The sequence below is a fragment of the Nerophis ophidion genome, linkage group LG16 (genome assembly GCF_033978795.1).
Source record: "Nerophis ophidion isolate RoL-2023_Sa linkage group LG16, RoL_Noph_v1.0, whole genome shotgun sequence".
NCBI lineage: Eukaryota > Metazoa > Chordata > Actinopteri > Syngnathiformes > Syngnathidae > Nerophis > Nerophis ophidion.
The window spans coordinates 17,602,452-17,620,138 of NC_084626.1; the positions used below are offsets into that span (position 1 = coordinate 17,602,452).

The 17,687-nt window shown below is 39.6% G+C and overlaps 1 protein-coding gene across 5 annotated transcripts in view; it reads right to left on the bottom strand.

Moving 5' to 3' along the window:
• chd6 (chromodomain helicase DNA binding protein 6) overlaps window positions 1–17,687 on the bottom strand; it is a 117,047-nt gene that overhangs the window by 23,595 nt on the left and 75,765 nt on the right. For 4 of the 5 annotated variants that reach the window (XM_061874433.1, XM_061874434.1, XM_061874432.1 and 1 more), the window contains exons 15-33: window positions 16,699–16,842; window positions 16,539–16,637; window positions 15,157–15,313; window positions 12,304–12,514; window positions 12,037–12,232; window positions 11,134–11,298; window positions 10,545–10,724; window positions 10,332–10,442; window positions 8,677–8,879; window positions 8,324–8,404; window positions 5,712–5,830; window positions 5,472–5,631; window positions 2,382–2,471; window positions 2,195–2,298; window positions 1,997–2,126; window positions 1,784–1,865; window positions 1,589–1,646; window positions 1,103–1,466; window positions 717–925 (exon numbers count right to left, since the gene is read on the bottom strand). In XM_061874433.1, the coding sequence (XP_061730417.1) occupies window positions 717–925; window positions 1,103–1,466; window positions 1,589–1,646; window positions 1,784–1,865; window positions 1,997–2,126; window positions 2,195–2,298; window positions 2,382–2,471; window positions 5,472–5,631; window positions 5,712–5,830; window positions 8,324–8,404; window positions 8,677–8,879; window positions 10,332–10,442; window positions 10,545–10,724; window positions 11,134–11,298; window positions 12,037–12,232; window positions 12,304–12,514; window positions 15,157–15,313; window positions 16,539–16,637; window positions 16,699–16,842 (2,863 nt within the window). The remainder of the gene's footprint in view (window positions 1–716; window positions 926–1,102; window positions 1,467–1,588; window positions 1,647–1,783; window positions 1,866–1,996; window positions 2,127–2,194; window positions 2,299–2,381; window positions 2,472–5,471; window positions 5,632–5,711; window positions 5,831–8,323; window positions 8,405–8,676; window positions 8,880–10,331; window positions 10,443–10,544; window positions 10,725–11,133; window positions 11,299–12,036; window positions 12,233–12,303; window positions 12,515–15,156; window positions 15,314–16,538; window positions 16,638–16,698; window positions 16,843–17,687) is intronic. The other variant, XM_061874431.1, reaches the window with a different exon arrangement.

Sequence of the window (17,687 nt, forward strand, 5' to 3'; positions counted from 1 at the left end):
TTCATGTTCCAACACATATACTCCCGCACGTGAAGAGCATTTGTGAACTGTTGAGAGCGATTTACAGCGCTAGTTTTTGTTGATAAATGTGAGACGATGACAGATTATCATCACACGTCAACATCACTAAAATGTTAATCGTATTTACTGAATGCTGACTCCTAGCTAGGTCAGCATCGGAAATGAAAACCTGTTCTAAATTGTCTTACCCTGGATAAATTAGGGTTAAGTAAAAATATAAATACACTTAATCTAAGAAGACGGGAACAGAAGTAGGTCTAAACTACATAGGAGGATGACAATTGTCCTGTTTAAGTAGTAAAGAGTTGATATATTGTTTCATGTTGCTGTTCTTAATTAATTTATACAAGAAAAAAACACGTATTGATTATACGGTTAACATGTGCTTTAAGTGCCACTCTGAGACACATTTAAAATGACGCTAGTTGGCTAAAATGCGCAAGAAGTTTGCCATGCCGCACACAATTCAACTGAAAATGTTACAGTTTGAATTCCAACAATTGATTTTCCTTTAAATATTTTAATGCAGAGCAAGCCCAATCACAAAGATCCTGGCTGGGCTTGATGACATAATCATGCCAACTTTTCTCTCATCCAAAGATATAATGAGTTTTGTTAAAATGCATCAGGAAACATCTTCTTGAATTATTTCAAAGCAGTCTTATAATATGTTCCAAAAACATGCAAGATCCTACCTTCTTCTTTCCTGGGGGGCAGCTTGCATGCTATCCTGCACATGTTGACAAAGGAGTTGAAGTATCTCTCTAAACTCTCGTCCGTCTTCCTTTCCAGTCGGGCCAGAACTCTAAAATGGGACCAGTCAAAGACTTTCCTTTCGGGGTCGTACACCACACCAAACGACGACACCGTGCGGTAGAAGTCCATTTGCTCTCGACGAGTCCACCTGAGACACACCACAGGTATATTGATGAATGAAAGGACTGATAGGTAAAAAAAAAACTTCCTGTCTAAGTTTTAAACTGAAATTTTCAACCAACACAAATGTGTCATCTAATTCCCCTCCCCTTGTTGTGATTATGTAACATTATTGAATAAAATGTAAACATTTCAGGAGTCTGACCTTCTCTGCCACTCCAGAAAAACAGCATCCTGCTCTGCAGCAGCCACAGAGCACCGCCTCAGCTCCTCCCCCAGATGCCAGGCTAGCGGCCCCTCAGTGTGGGTTCCGTGAGCGGCCAACCCCATGCCCACCATGCCGTCAGGAAGCAGGAAGTCTGGCCTCAGCAGGGGCTCACGGCGCAGCGTGAAGCGCTGGTAGGCGGTGATTAGACGTCGTAGGCGGGCCGTCAACGCCGGGCCAGTGGGCCACAGGGGTCGAGCGTGGACGACGTGGAGGGCTGCCACTCCAGTCCCTGTTCCCGTCCCTGCCGTTGTTGTGACCAAAGTGGCGTCCTGGGCGCATAGGTCAGCTGACAAGTGTGAGTCTGTGAAGTAATGACATTGATAAAATTGTTTCAATAAAAAAAAAAAAAATTTAGCTTTTGTGTTTGGTTTTGTTCCAGGAAAAAAAGAGTGCAAAGCAACCAGCCAGGTAATCAGCTCTTACCGGGAAAAGTGCTCTCTGGCTTGTCAGAGGCATCCGTACTAAAGCAGGTCTCTTCTCCCTGAACATGGAAGACAAACATAAGCATTTAAGACAAGAGAGGACGATATAGCCTCCATCACTGATCACCAGGTTAGACTACAGAAAACAATAAAGTCAAACTCAGGTTTTTGCGGAGGCCATGAGGAAAATTCTCACCTTGCTGCTCTCGTCGCAAACATCGCCGCCGTCAGCTTTGCTTCCTCCGCTCTCATTAGCGTCTTCTGCTTTGACCGCGCTGCTGAAAGACAACAGAGAGAGAGATGGACGCTGCTGATGGGATACTTTGTGGACAAGGTGAAGTCTGCAGAGAGATCCTTGTGGTATAACCAGCACAACACAATACAAGCAGAATTAATAGCGTTCTCTCACCTGTCAGTGATGTCGGAAGACACCTCCCCTAACCCCATCTCAACAGACAGCGCAGTGACATCAGGCATACCGACTCTCTCCAGGAAGCACAAGTCCGGATCGGCGCGCATGGCGTGGTATCGCTCGTAGCCTGGTCAAGCGAGCGTGTGCCATTAAAAAAAAACATTGTTCTCTAAAAAATAAAGTCAGAGAGCTCACCATGTTTATGGACTCCGATAAGAAGAGACTTATCCGCGTCGATGTCCCACCACGAAGCTGGTATCTCGATGTAGTCGATGTCCGGCAGTGACACGTCCAATTTACTGGAGACATATCAGCCATATAATCACAATCAATAGAGTGTGTGTCACATCAGCAGAAGCAGAGAGAAGTCAAAGCGTCATACCTGGCAGCCATGCCCTCCACAGCCTGATTTGCCGCCTCACCCAGAACCTCCACCTTCAGGTAGTACAACATCCTCACCCTCAGCAGCACCCTGCAGCGACACATGCAAATACCGTCAGGACGACAGGAGGAGGGAACAAACATTTCCATCAACACATCAAACCATATCAGCCACCTGAAACACCAGCATGTGTTTTGAAAGCCTACAAAGAAGCCTGATGCTAAAGCCAGACACAAAGAAAGGCTTGTTGCTAAAGTCGCTTTGTGTGAAGAGTGCAGAAAGTTTGCCAGAGACGACCCAAGGACTAAAGCGATCTGTGATTTCATCATGGAAATGATGGCAGTGGACAATCAAACATTGAAAATACTGTATTTTATCAGGACTAATTTACATATACCTGTACACTTTGTCACATCCACCTCTGCTGACTATTTCTTACCTCCAGATGTGCACCAATACAACTTTTCCACTTCCAGTATTGGACCGTTGAGTATGGGCTGATACTTTTAAATTTTTGTATTGCAGAAGGTTGGAAAATGTTTGATCAAGTGTAATTAGACAAAGAACTGTTATGGACTTATGCTGTTTTTAAGTTGAAGTGGAGTGGTAACTATTTTTTTGGTGACACGTAGTGTTTTTTTTTTCTTTGTCATGAAAAAGGGAGGTTTTTGTGGTTGGTGCACTAATTGTAAGTGTACATTGTGTTTTTTATGTTGATTTGATAAAAATAAAAATAAAAAAATTAAAATATATATATATATTTTTTTTTTAATAAAAAAATTTTCTGCCGCCCGTTACCAATTAGGCCACGGCCCGGTACCGGTGGTTGGGGACCACTGCTGTAAAGCACTTTCCATTGTGTTCAAAGTGTAAAAACCTTAAAAAAATGTGGACTTTTTGTCGAGGCTGGAACTGGAATTATTCATAATTACAATGTTTCTTATGCAGAACTCCGCTTTCCTATACAAACTTTTCGACGTGCGAACCACGTTCAAGAATCAATTATGGTAAGTTTGCAAATATAGGTTCCACTGCATGTGTAAGTAATATACAACTATTATTATTTGATACTAGTTTATATTGACAGGTATGCTGTTTTAGACAAATATTGTTAAGCTATTATTACGCATGTCTAGCTTGTGTGCTTAGCTGTTGCTTAACTGCTCGCTCCTCATAGCCTATAGCTTAGCATGTTTACCTTTTGTAAATGACTTGACTAAAATAGAAGAAAAGACCAATCTTGTGTGCTTATTGGAGGACCTTTGGATGTAAATGACTGTCCAGCTTTACACAAATCAACAAGCTGCAGGACTGCTTGGATCAGAGCTTAAATTAGATATGTTACATTAAGTAAATTTACATTTTAAAAATATTTTTCGTTGATATCAGGCTGATATAAATATCAGATTGGGACTAATCTCTAAACATAATTTCTTCTACAAAACCCAAAACCTTTGAAGTTGTCGCATTGTGTAAATCGTAAATAAAAACAGAATACCATGATTTGCAAATCCTCTTCAACCTAAATTCAATAGAATACACTGCAAAGACAAGATACTTACTGGTAAACTTTGTCATTTTTTGCAAATAATAGGTCATTTGGAATTTGATACCTGCAAAAGGTTTAAAAAAAGATGGCACAAGTGGCAAAAAAAGACTTATTTGGAACATCCCACACGTGAAAAGGCTATTAGGAAACAGGTGGGTGCCATGATTGGGTATAAAAGCAGCTTCCATGAAATACTCAGTCATTCACAAACAAGGATAGAGCTAGGGTCACCACTTTGTGAACAAATGCGTGAGCAAATTGTCGAACAGTTTAAAATCAAAATTTCTCAATGAACTATTGCAAGGAATGTAGGGATTTCACCATCTACAGTCCGTAATATCAACAACAAGTTCAGAGAATCTGGAGAAATCCCTGTACGTAAGCAGCAATGCCAAAAACCAACATTGAATGCCTTTGATCTTTGAGCCGTCAGGTGGTACTGCATCAAAAAGCGACATTAGTGTGTAAAGGATATCACCACATGGGCTCAGGAACACTTCGGAAAAACACTGTCAGTAACAACAGTTTGTCGCTACATCTGTAAGTGCAAGTTAAAACTCTACTACGCAAAGCGAAAGCCATTAATCAACAACACCCAGAAACGATGCCAGCTTTGCTGGGCCTGAGCTCATCTAAGATGGACTGATGCAAATAGAATACGTGTTCTGTGGTTTGAGAAGTCCACATTTCAAATTGTTTTTGGAAACTGTGGATGTGGTGTCCTCCGGACCAAAGAGGAAAAGAACCATCCGGACTGTTATAGGCGCAAAGTTCAAAAGCCAGCATCTGTGATGGAATGGGGGTGTATTAGTGCCCAAGGCATAGGTAACTTACTCATCTGTGAAGGCACTATTAATGCTGATGGGTACATACAGGTTTTGGTGCAACATATGTGGCCATCCAAGCAACGTCTTTTTCATGGATGCCCCTGCTTATTACTCCAGCAAGACAATGCCAAGCCACATTTTGCACGTGTTACAACAGCATAGCTTCTTAGTAAAAGAGAGCTGGTACTAGACTGGCCTGCCTGTAGTCCAGACCTGTCCCCCATTGAAAATGTGTGGCACATTATGGACAGTAAAATACGACAACGGAGAAACAGGACTGTTAAACAACAGTCTATAAGTTATACATCAAGCAAGAATGGGAAATAATTCCCCTGAAACGCTTTAAAAATTGGTCTCCTCAGTTTCCAAACGTTTATAGAGTGTTGTTAAAAGGAAAGGCCATGTAACAAAATGGTAAAAATGCCCATTTGCCAACTTGTTTGCAATATGTTGCTGCCATTAAATTGTAAGTTAATAGTTTTTGCCAAAAAAAAAAAAAAAAGTTTCTCAGTTCGAACATTAAAAATCCTGTCTTTGCTGTCTATTCAATTGAATATAGGTGGAAAAGAATTTGCAAATCATTGTTGTCTGTATTTATTTACAATTTACACAACGTGCCAACTTCTCTGGTTTTGGGTTTTGTAATTCCACACATAGTTCAGTTACATAAGTGAAACAGTCGGTCAGAGGGAGTATATTTAGTAGAAAACTGACTTGTTGCAGTGTTGCTTCAGATGTTTTTTGTAGCTGTCGTCCTGCAGCACCACCTCCGGGTTACAGTGGGCTAGCCAGTCTGCGTTCTTCAACTCTGGATCGTTCGACCCAATCTTCACTTTGGTCCCCTTACGACCACGAGGAACTGGCACTGATAAACCTGAGGGACAGACAAGGAGGAGGTTATATTGCTTGCTTGACGGACACAACAGAGCATGGATAAAAAGGCAACAGGCTAACCTGAATGGTTGAGTAGCTCCTGGTCTTGTCCGTCCTTGCTGGGTGAGATCAGATCCCAGATAAAGCTTTTGATCTTGTCGTCACCTTTGTAGTGTTTCAGACAGTAGGCCAGCAGAGCCCTACAAAAAACAAACACCATTCTCCTACCATTATTATTACATGTTCTATTTTACAAATTTTTTCAAGGGGTCATGTTATGCAAAACCCACTTTTTCTTGCTTGGTGGCACATTTTTTGTGTGTCTTTTGGATCCTCTTAAGTGGCAAAAATGTGAATTCCAACCATTAAGGCGTGGGAGAGATATTTATAAAAGAATTTTGTCCAAACAAGCCATTTGAGATTTGCCCCAAATTTCACCAACCATTTTTAATTTCTATAGTGGCAATTGGTCTCTCCTGCTTACTTATTTGTCTTGTCTTAACTTTCCTGTTGCCTCTTTTTGCACTGCTCTCCAAATCTAAACATTGGAGCTAATTAACTGGCCTCAACAAAATTGACAAAATCTTGGGTTTAGGGGAACCTGCTTGTCTTGACGGAGCGGTTGTTGCTGGACAAAACGACGGACTCTTGTTAGAAGAAGAAGTGCCGCGTGCCTGGCGACCCTTTCACTCGAGGACATGAAGATATCCACCTCCTCAGAATTATGACAACTGGACATTTGCTGAATGGAATAAGCGTTGCTCTGGTTTGTCGACAAATTGGAAGTTGCTGGCAGTCTTGAAATTACCCCAAAGTTGCCACAAATGATTGGAGGATGCAGGAAGAACTGTGGAAACTTTTGTGATTTGGATCATCCGACTGTCTGCCCCACAGGATGACTTTTGAGGACAAGTCATAGGCAATTTAGAGTGAAAAGCTAATTTTATTTTCACTCGCATACAAAACATTCTAACTTGGATTGTTTCCCTGATTTCGAGACTCTCCCGGAGGACAGTGGGGCGAAGACACTACAAACTCCCTTATTGTCTCTCATGGACACACACCTGTTGTTGTTGACTTTGGACTGACTGGCGGCTGCAACAACACCAAAGCCGCGGAACAAAGACACGCGGCAGGCATACACACACACATGCATCCACAAAAAATATACGTCACGCACACATACCCCACTCCCCATCCAACGCCCTTGACGTGACTCCATTAGGGGTGATGGAGCGCCTGAAGAGTGGCAGCCTCCCTCCGTAGCCCCCACTCCCTTCTCTGTTGCAAGTCTCGAGTTGTTTGTTGTAAAATGTATATATTCTTTGCTATGGAGTTTTTTCCCACTCCAGACTGGGCCCCCTTGTATTTTTTTTACTCAAACTCCCCCAGCGTTGACCTTTTTCACCATCTTTTACGGGGCGCCTTGTGGCGACCCATCAGCGTTCCTGTTCTGTAACCCTGTACACTGTTTGTTTGTTTGATCTTGAACGGGTTTGTGCTGAAAACAAAGTTTTGTTGTACTTCTGCAATGACAATAAAGACCTACCTACCTACCTAGTCCAAACGAAAATATGGCCCGATGACGGAAAATGCTGTTATTGTTTGTATTAACCAGCACAGGTCACGACACAAACCTCATCTGAAGCAGCAAAAACTACCTACTTAAATTTTGGACTGCAGCCGGACACGAAACCCACCTCGGTCCAATGGAAATATACAGAAGGATTTAACAAAAACTATTTATGGCTACGGTAGATACAAAGAAATGGTATGTCTCAGTAAGAGTAGATTAAAAATGTAATATGTTAGCGACGTAGCATTGTAGCTTAACCGAAAATAAGGAGACAGACATAACAACACGTAGCCTATATATTTAAGGCTTCATGGACTGAAAGGCGTTGAAAGAGATCATTTTAAACAAACATTTATGGTTGTTTTCATCTACCCGGTTCTGAAGTCTCTTCTTCTTCACTTTCCTCTCACTGCGGATCAGACTAGCTGTTTATTACATGTACAGTTGGATACTAAAATCCTCTGCTGTTGCCATTTCAAACAAAAATTAGCGTATAGTTCTAACTTATGAAATTTGTTGGTACAAAAGTGTACCACTAATATTATAACATAACTGACAGTGTGTTGATGTAGTCACAGCCATTTGGAGGGGGCGAGGCGTAGAACAGTTAATTTGCATGTAATATGACCTGAATTCCAAAACATCTCATTTTCAGAGACACTCAGAAAGCGGCTAAAATACGGTCTGTGAAGTAAAATTTACAGAAAATTTTGACCAAAGCACCACTATCACATGTTATGTAGACCTCTTTAGGAATATATTTTAAAAATATATTCCATACATTGTTCTTTTGTCAAAAAAACCAGATACCCTTCTTTTACTTATTTACATGACAGCATTGAACTAAAGTTTGTATTGAATACTAACCTAATCTTCCCAGCTCTTCGTGTACAACCCAAGTAAGTAAAGGAGCGATCACATTAGTGACTTTGGTAAACGCAGATTAGAAAATTCCTTATAACTGCCTGAATTTTCATTCTTCAGCTTAAAACAAGATATTTTGGACATTTGAAGGATTTATAACACTATGAAGAAAAGCCTTTTCTGTTCCCAGCACACAAAGCAAGGTCCATCAAGGCTTGCTTTGATTTTTCATCCTTTTTCAAATAATACTGACCTGCAAATGGCTTCCATGTCTCTCTCTGCCAAGTGCCACTTAAAGCGACCGTGGTTTAGGATGTCCTTCCACCTGCCCCACCTTAAAAGAGAACAGGAAATCATTAAAAGGTTGATTTACTTTCCATTCAAAAGACAATTTTCAAGTCCGACATTTACACGTCCAACTAAATTTATATTTACGTCAAAGTGAGCTGATGAGTTGAGTAAGTTTGCTAGAGAATTGGACTAATATTTGTACTCTTCATGTTCAAGCTGTCTTTGGTGCTCATATTTGCATTGTAGGTTTTATGCCAAGGACTGCAAGCTAACAAACTTGTTTTTAAGTTTTAAGGGCTTCTTTGCCAATCTTACCCGAAGATGAGCAGGTTCTTTTCCACCCGGAAACACTCAGCACGAAGGTAGCGACGACTGCGCTCTCCCAAGCGACGTGTTCGACATGGCTTCTCCTCAGAGTCGCTGTCCAGTTCAGAGAACTCCATCAGCTCATCGTCTTCAAAAGAGTTGTAGTGGCGTGTCTGCTTCCTCACACGAGGGGTGTCAATCACCAGGGACTCCTGTGATTTTAGAGATTAAGAAATATGTTCTTAATAGTATTAGACCATCTACAACATCTTCAGCCTCTTGGTGTAGCTTCCACCACATGACATTTTGCGAAAAATCAAAATGTGTAAATATGTGTACTTTTGAAAAGATCTGTATCGTTTTTGACAGTCTATGAGCCCGTGAATGTGTCCTGCCTGGTGATTTGATGTGTGGGGAAGGGAAGGATAATAGAGGCGTATCCAGTGAGTGTGTGTGTGCGCCATGAGAGAGGAGTAGACTTATTGAGTGTGCGACTCCTGCGGTAAGCCAACCATGAAAACATTCCAAAAATGTCAATTTATTTATTTTTTGTCCTGTCCAGCTTCTCAGGCAAATCATATACTGTAGTTGATGTAGATGCCTATATCGGCTGTTCAGATTTACTTTACAAAAGAGAAGTGTGGGATACGTCTCTTCTTGCCTTATTTGTATTTGACTTTATTAAATGTATTTATATTATCATTTGGTGCAGCTGGGCTGGAACAGGAGGGGATAGGGGATTTACATAAACATGTAAATTTAAATAGAGGGACTAATTCTGCATGGACAGATTTTATGTCTGTAAACTCTAAAAAAAACAAAACTTTTAAAAGGTTAGGAATTGCATTTTGTTTTGCAGCTCCAGGCTATTTTTAGGTAAGAGAAGGTAAAATGTCTCATTATATAGTAAAGGTTGCCAACCACTGTCTTACACCTTAAACTATTGTAAACTACGAATGTTCCCATCAAGGTCTTATGCTGCAGATTCCGATAATCCATGAGTGAGATTGGTCAATAGGATCCCAGGTATTGACTGTAAATTTTAATTGGAAATATATTTTTTAAAATACAACAGTGTAACAAATAGGGATGTATACCAAGTACCAGTGTTTTTTTTTGGTAACGGGTCCTAAAAAAATGTTTACACTAGTACCTTATTCTCTTCAATTACATCCAATTGTTTGAGCAAAACAAAGTCAATAGTACAAAATAAACAAACCAGTGCTTCTTAACTATTGACATGTAGTATGAACATACGCAGTTAGCTGTTAGCCACCTCTGTTAGCCGAGGGACCAAAAATAATTTAAGTATCAGCCAGATGAGATCGGCTTTTTTAACAACATTGAAAAGCATTGAAGGGCATTAAAATGCATCAGCCAATCGCATACTTTTCCATGGAAATCGGCCAACACTGATGGTGGCCAATTGATCGACGCATAGCTAAACAAGTGAAAAAATTTACAGTTGGAATAGAAGAGAAAAAAGTCATGTTTTGTGGCTCAATAAGAATAATAATATAATAATAATACTTCTTATTTGCATTGTGGATATTGATGAAGAGTCGGCGCATTTGCGAGTTTTCTAATGTCACGGAACTCATTGAGTCGGAGCCTGAGAGTATCGTTTAGATATCTTACGCATTAACTGTCTCTTGCTTCTTTACCTTCTCTGATCTAGAGTCGATTTCTACTTCTGCAATTTTGGCCCATTTCTGCCAGAAGTTGGGGTCATCCAGAGAAATGTCGGTCCTGTTGCCGGAAGAGATGAAGCTGGCCTGTGGTGAAGAAAGATTTGCTTTTTTTTTGTTTCTCTAATGTTGTCACACATTGAAATTTAATACATAGTAAAAACTTAGTTCTCCTGCTGGTTGTCGCACCTTTGCAAACGTTGATCCTTTCCCTTCAGACTGGATGGTGATGGTCTGGGTTCTTCTCTGAAGGATCTGATCGATGTCCTCCTCGCAAAACTTGGAGCCCTCGTCTTCTTCATCCATCAGCGCGCCGTACGCCCCCTTTTTCAACAAATCTTCCACCTCCAGCTTGGACAGTTGCTGCACCTGCACAACATTCATCACATTCTCATAAGCAGAAGAAATTATCTTGCCTCCTGCCTACAGTCACACTGTTGCAACAATAGCGAAACCATCACCATTAACGCTTTTCATCAGAGAGATGAAGCCTATCCCAGCTGACTTTGTACCCACAGGGCACATATAAACAATGTAAAATTTACATTGAAGTTAACATGTTATGGACCGTGGGGGTGAACACAAACAAGCAAACTCTGCACAGAAAGTTGAGATTCAGTTAAGATGTTATGAATGTCAACATCAACAGAAAGTTGTTTCCATGTTGCGCTACATGTCAGCTCACTCTTCATATCAGACGATAATCAGATCTGAGGGTTTACTTCTTAAAGAGGAAAAGTTGCATGGAAATACTTAATAACTACACAGTAAATCTCACCCCGTTGAGGTTCCCTTTGCGATTGATGTCCTGGAGAACGGCTTTGTCCAGTCCCAGCTTCAGACTGGCTTTGTCAAACATCTCTCTCTCGTAGGAATTCCTCGTGATCAGTCGGTAGACTTTGACCGCTTTGCTTTGGCCAATGCGATGGCAGCGTGCCTGAGCCTGATGGAGCGTGATTGGAAACATCCAGCATGAAGATGAACAGAACCTAACATGGCTGGTGCAGAGACACTAAAGACTGGAATATACTCTCGCGTCACGTAGCTGTCATCACCGCTGACGGCTTCATGTTTGATTGATAGCTCTTCCATGGAGGGTGGCACAAGATGTGTAATTTTCTTCCAGAAACCTAAGGGGCAGCGTCTCCTGAAGGAGCAATTGCAGCTGCAATTGACTAGATTTTTACCTGCTTGTAAAGAGTGATGACAACTACAACGTCAAGATCTTTGTCTACACTGGATATAATCATTCAGAATAAACAGTCTACATTAAATGGACGTTTTACTCATAAACTAGAGAAAAATATGTCGTGAAGATGGACTGTGCACCTTCTGAACAAGTTGCGCTAGACGACACGACTATTATTTGCAACGCTATTCTTTGGTACATGGTAGAAGAGAATATTAAGATGTAATTGAAAATAAACAAAACTGTTAAATGACTATTGTAATGACATGCTGGTGTTACTGTGTATGGTCATATGTTATTGGTGTTTGGCAATAAAAATTAAAGACTGTCGTATTTTGTGACTTTCTTCTGGACGCAATAACAATAAAATATGCTAAAAAACGATGCATTCAGTAATTATTATTAGAATGCACCTAGATATTAAGTACGTAATACCCATTTTCTTGCAAATGCTTAATCATTGTTGCTTTATTTACTCAAGCTGGTGCCCACCTGCAGGTCGTTCTGGGGGTTCCAGTCCGAGTCAAAGATAATGCACGTGTCTGCCGCTGTCAGGTTGATCCCGAGCCCTCCCGCTCTGGTGCACAGCAGGAATACAAAGCGGTCTGAATCTGGCTTACAGAACCGATCGATGGCAGCCTGTCGCAGGTTCCCTCGCACGCGGCCGTCGATGCGCTCATACGTGTATCTGCAAGACAAACACAGAAAATACTTTGATTTGAAGCCCAGAACAGATGTAACAACATTTCTCCTTCTCACCGCCTTTGGATGAGGTAGTCCTCCAGGATGTCAAGGCAGCGCACCATCTGAGAGAAGACCAGGACCTTGTGGCCACCGCTCAGCAGTTTGGGTAGCAGCTTGTCAATCAGCACCAGTTTGCCAGCTGCCTGAATCATAGCCTGCAGCTGAACGTCAGGCACATCTGGACTGTGACTCTTCCTGAAGCTGTCCAGAATCTTCTCCTCCGCTCCTGGGAGAAGATCAAGGTCAGGTAAAAGTTACTCATGACCTCGTTTAGACCGTTATGTCCTGGATTGTTGTCGTAATTCCTTGATTAATAAAATAATTCATGGATTGATGGAAGGAATAAGTAACAACTAAATAACATAGTAGGTAAGTAACATGTACTTGTATAACACCTTTCACAGACAAAAAGCCACAAGGTGCTTCACAACACCATATTTTCACTCTACAGCTCCCACTGACGTAGCTCAAGTCCGCACACCTTCACTATTGTATCTTTGTATTTCTTTACACATTACATCAGGGGCTAATCCATTGGGACACTTAAAAATAGTTTTTAAAAAGCAGATATGTATAAAATGATCAAAACTCATCATGATATATTTTTGGGTGATATGGCAGTGGTGATGCTTCATTGGTTTTAGGTCAAAAATCTTTAGTGTTTGTTTATATAATGACAACAGGTTCTTCACTACACATTTTGTGGCCTGTCCCCAGACAATGGCACAACAAAACATGGGATAAAATAATGGCATGCATTTAAACTTGTGCAGCTTGAATAGATAAACAACACTAATGTGCCTGAAACAATTTATATTTCATTGTATGGTCTTAGTCATTTTTTAATACAAAATTTTAACTTAGGGTCAAAAATAACACCTAGAATTATTTTTTTTTACCTGCTCTATTTTAGTTTATTTAATGTTGACCTAAATTTCATTGAATTATTGTTTCTTCAAAGAGAAACACATTGAGACTGTTTTGTTATAAATTCAGGGTTAAACAGTTATTTTGAAGCCATGTTGATACTTCAGCTAACTGTCTGTTTAATAATTATGAAACCTGTCGAGTGGTGCCTGCTGCCACCTAAAATTGTATCATGCGCATACATTTGGCAGGTGGTATTTTTGCAAATATTGGCGACGTCATTTATATATATACTGAAAGGTGATTTTACACCATTTATTTGAACACATTATTGTTGCAATTCAAGATATGATTTAAATCAATTTATGGTTTGGTTTATACATTAAATTGTTTTCATTGTGTCATCAAAACTAGATGATTTAAATAAATAAATGATAAATGGGTTGTACTTGTATAGCGCTTTTCTACCTTTGAGGTACTCAAAGCGCTTTGACACTACTTCCACATTTACCCATTCACACACTGATGGAGGGAGCTGTCATGCAAGGCGCTAACCAGCAATAATCAGGAGCAAGGGTGAAGTGTCTTGCTCAGGACACAATGGATGTGACGAGGTAAGTACTAGGTGGGGATTGAACGACGGACCCTCAGGTTGCACACGGCCACTCTTCCACTGCCCCATTTACAGTGTCAAACGCTTTTCTAAAATCTAAAAATACTGCTCCAACATACTTACCCTGGTCCAAACTACCTTTATCATTTCGGTGAACCGGCACACAGCTTTTTCAGTAGAATGTTTGGGCCGGAATACAAATTGTTTAGGATTTAGTAAATGATTTTCCTCTAAATGGGTCATCAATTGCCATCAGCTTCTCAATTACCTTTGAAATCACAGTCACAATTTAAATTGGTCGATAATTGCATGCCTCATTAGCTGCACCAGACTTAAAAATTGGTGTCACAACAGCGGTTTAAAAACTTTGCGGGATAGATTTACTACGTGTAATATGGGTTTTGATAATATTGTAACAGGTTTTTGTCAAAGACGTGACTATATTAAATACATATTTTGCTTTTAAATTGTTCAGATGGCTAATAATTTTCAGTATCTTGTTTTGATTAGCCGTGTTATGTAAAAAGATGAGGGTGAATCTTCCGTATCATTGCATTGTAGCATTCTTGGGATAAAACTGTCTACAAGTTGTTGAACATAGTTTATAAAATATGAATTCAATTCATTTGCAATTTCTGAAGCATCATTACTAACCATTCCATTAACAATAAGTTTAAATAGGCAATTTCCTGAAGTAGATTTGCAATTGGTTAATTTATTGATATTATTTCCAAATGAGTGAACCATTTCCTCGAGGATCATCAAACATCTGCATGAAGTAAAAAGTCCAGGACTTTCTCAGTTCACTAACCACTAGAGGTAGGAATCTTTGGGCATCTCACGATTTGATTACGATTCGATTACAAATCAATTATTGACGCAGTTATACATTGTTTTTTGTTTTACTAAAAAAGTGTTTATCACTTGCAACTTAAAAAAACCCAATTCATTTGGAAAAAGAAACAGTTCAATAATTTCTCACATTTATTAACATTTATTAGTGTTGCATAGAATAAATAGCTTTTTACCTACAAGTTTCCTCTTGCCATCTTCTGCATTTTTGAAATCCCAAAAACCATCGCCAACATGCGCCCTAAGCGTTACAGACCATCAAGATTCAGGACTTGTTTATTATTGGGAGGTAGGGCCTGTCGGAAGTCTACACTCTCTGAGTGCTTTTCTAGTTGAATACGTATTCAATCAGGGATCATGCTTTTCTGGGAACAGTTCCAGGAAGGCCCTTTTCTGTTCCCAGGTCCCAAACATGTTTGGATGAGTTCGGTGAGGAAGAAAAAGCCCATCAACCACTTTGATGAACTAAGTGAAGCAAATAAAGGTCAATTTCCCTCCTTTTGACTTGCTATCCAGTAGCTGCCCCCACAACTCACCAGTTATGAGATATGGGTGGTTGCAGCATTTGCGGAGCTCCATCATGGTGTTAATGAGGTTTGGCATGTTGTGCTGGTTTGCTCCTTTGGACAGGAAGGAGAAGTTCTTCTCTAAGATGGCGCGATAGTATTTCTTCTGAATGTTGGTCAGTTCCACCTGCAGGTGCACAATGACATAGAGAATCTTCAGCAGCAGTCATTTGAGGATTCAAACTAAATAAATGTTAAGAATGTTGAGGATAACTGTAAGAGAACAGGTCCCAAAAGTGATCAAGACAGAACTTCTTGCACTTGCTGAGGTCTAAAGACAAGTGCATAGAAAAAAGCACTCAAGATGTTTTCCAGGCCAAGGACTCCAAAACTGATGAAGAGATAGTGCGAGGACCTACTTGTATATCGCATATAATATTGAGTTTTAAATTAAAATGGTCATAAATCTACCTTATTATTTTGGAATATTGACATGTTCAAAGAATACAGGATAGGGTCGATAATACCTATCTACCTTAAATGCAAAAATGATTATAAATATACAGCAAATTTATTTATTCATGTTTGTATTTCAAACCTGCCAGGTACAGTGAGTAGGGGTAGCTATGTCATTGCCATTTATAAACCAATGTGTATATGTATTTAAGACATTTACATTTTCCCCAAAAATTGCAGATGGAATGAAAAAAAAATATATATATATATAAATCTACACACATATACATATATATATATATACATATATATATACATTACAAAATATACATCACCATATGTATGTATATATATATATATATATACATATGGCGATGTATATATATGTATTTATTTATTGGGGACGGCGTGGCGCAGTGGTAGAGTGGCCGTGCGCAACCCGGGGGTCACTGGTTCAGATCCCACCTGGAACCAACCTCGTCACGTCCGTTGTGTCCTGAGCAAGACACTTCACCCTTGCTCCTGATGGGTGCTGGTTGGCCTTGCATGGCAGCTCCCTCCATCAGTGTGTGAATGTGTGTGTGAATGGGTAAATGTGGAAGTAGTGTCAAAGCGCTTTGAGTACTTTGAAGGTAGAAAAGCGCTATACAAGTACAACCCATTTATTCCATCTGCAATTTTAATATATATATATATATATATATATATATATATATATATATATATGTATATATATATATATATATATACATATACATATATATATATATATATATATATATATATATATATATATATATATGTATATATATATATATATATATATACATATACATATACATATATATATATATATATATATATATATATATATCCACATACATATGAGTCTTAGGGGTCACCGCCCCTCTGTTGAAGACCTCTGCTCTAGAACACTTGATAAATCGGTGTTGTACCTCAATGATAGTCTCTTCCTTTGGAGCAAGGTTCTTTTCCACATCATCCTTTAGTCTCCTCAACATCATGGGCTTCAAGATGGCCTGAAGCTTCTTGACCTGTTGAGGCTAAATGTTAGTGGTGTGCTTAATGAAAAGCTCCCTGTTGAGTTCAACTCACCTGCTCATCCGTTTTGAGGTCTCCAAACTCCTCCAGAAACAAGCTCTCAGACGGGAACTGCAGCGGCTCCAGGAAGTTCAACAAACTGAACAACTCCTCCACTGAGTTCTGCAGAGGTGTTCCTGTAAGCAGAACCTTGTGCTCCTGCCACAAACAAGAACAGGAACGTTGTAGATCAAGTGGAATCACGACCATATGAATATGTGTTTGAACATTTTTTGTGAAAAAGTACACGAACGCCACTGCCAACTGATGCTTTTAATGCTGATCACAAACGTGATCCCCTCTGGCTGACACTATTTATTTTCAGTCTGACAATTGGCTTGCAGCTAATTATGTGTCTCCATAATATACACAGTACGTAGCATCTCCCCTAAGCTAAAAATTATGACCTTTATTATAGCAAAGAAACTGCTTTTCTTAGTATGTTAAGTATCACTATCAAGTATATTCACTGGAGGACAAGGCTAAAAATGTCACACACTGAGAGCAAGCAAGGATCAGGCATGCAAATAGCTAAGATAGCTTTAAACAACACAAAAAAATACATAAGTTTAAGAAGTGTAGAGAGAAGCACATTACAGCTGAAAGTAGGAAGTTATTAACAGGAAATTAACCAGTAGATTAATAAAAGATATAGAGATGACAATATTTCAACAACTGTTGGTGTGTCAGCATTGTCACAGTCAGAGGACGGCAGATCGATCTATAAATTGATGGTGTCAATACCAAGGACAGTCTCAGTATGTGATCGATACTAAAGTGATTATGGTGATGATTTTATTTTGTTAAAAATAATTTCTTTAGTAATTTTTGGTAATGTTTACAAATGCAGGGAGTAATTCCCCGGGACACAAAAAGACCAAAGTCAAAATTTTTAAAAGAGTAGCATGTAGAGTTTGCTCTTACTTAGTTGTGTTTGTTTGTGTACGATTAACTTATTTTAATCGAACATAAATCCATCTATTCATCTTCTTCTGCTTATCTGA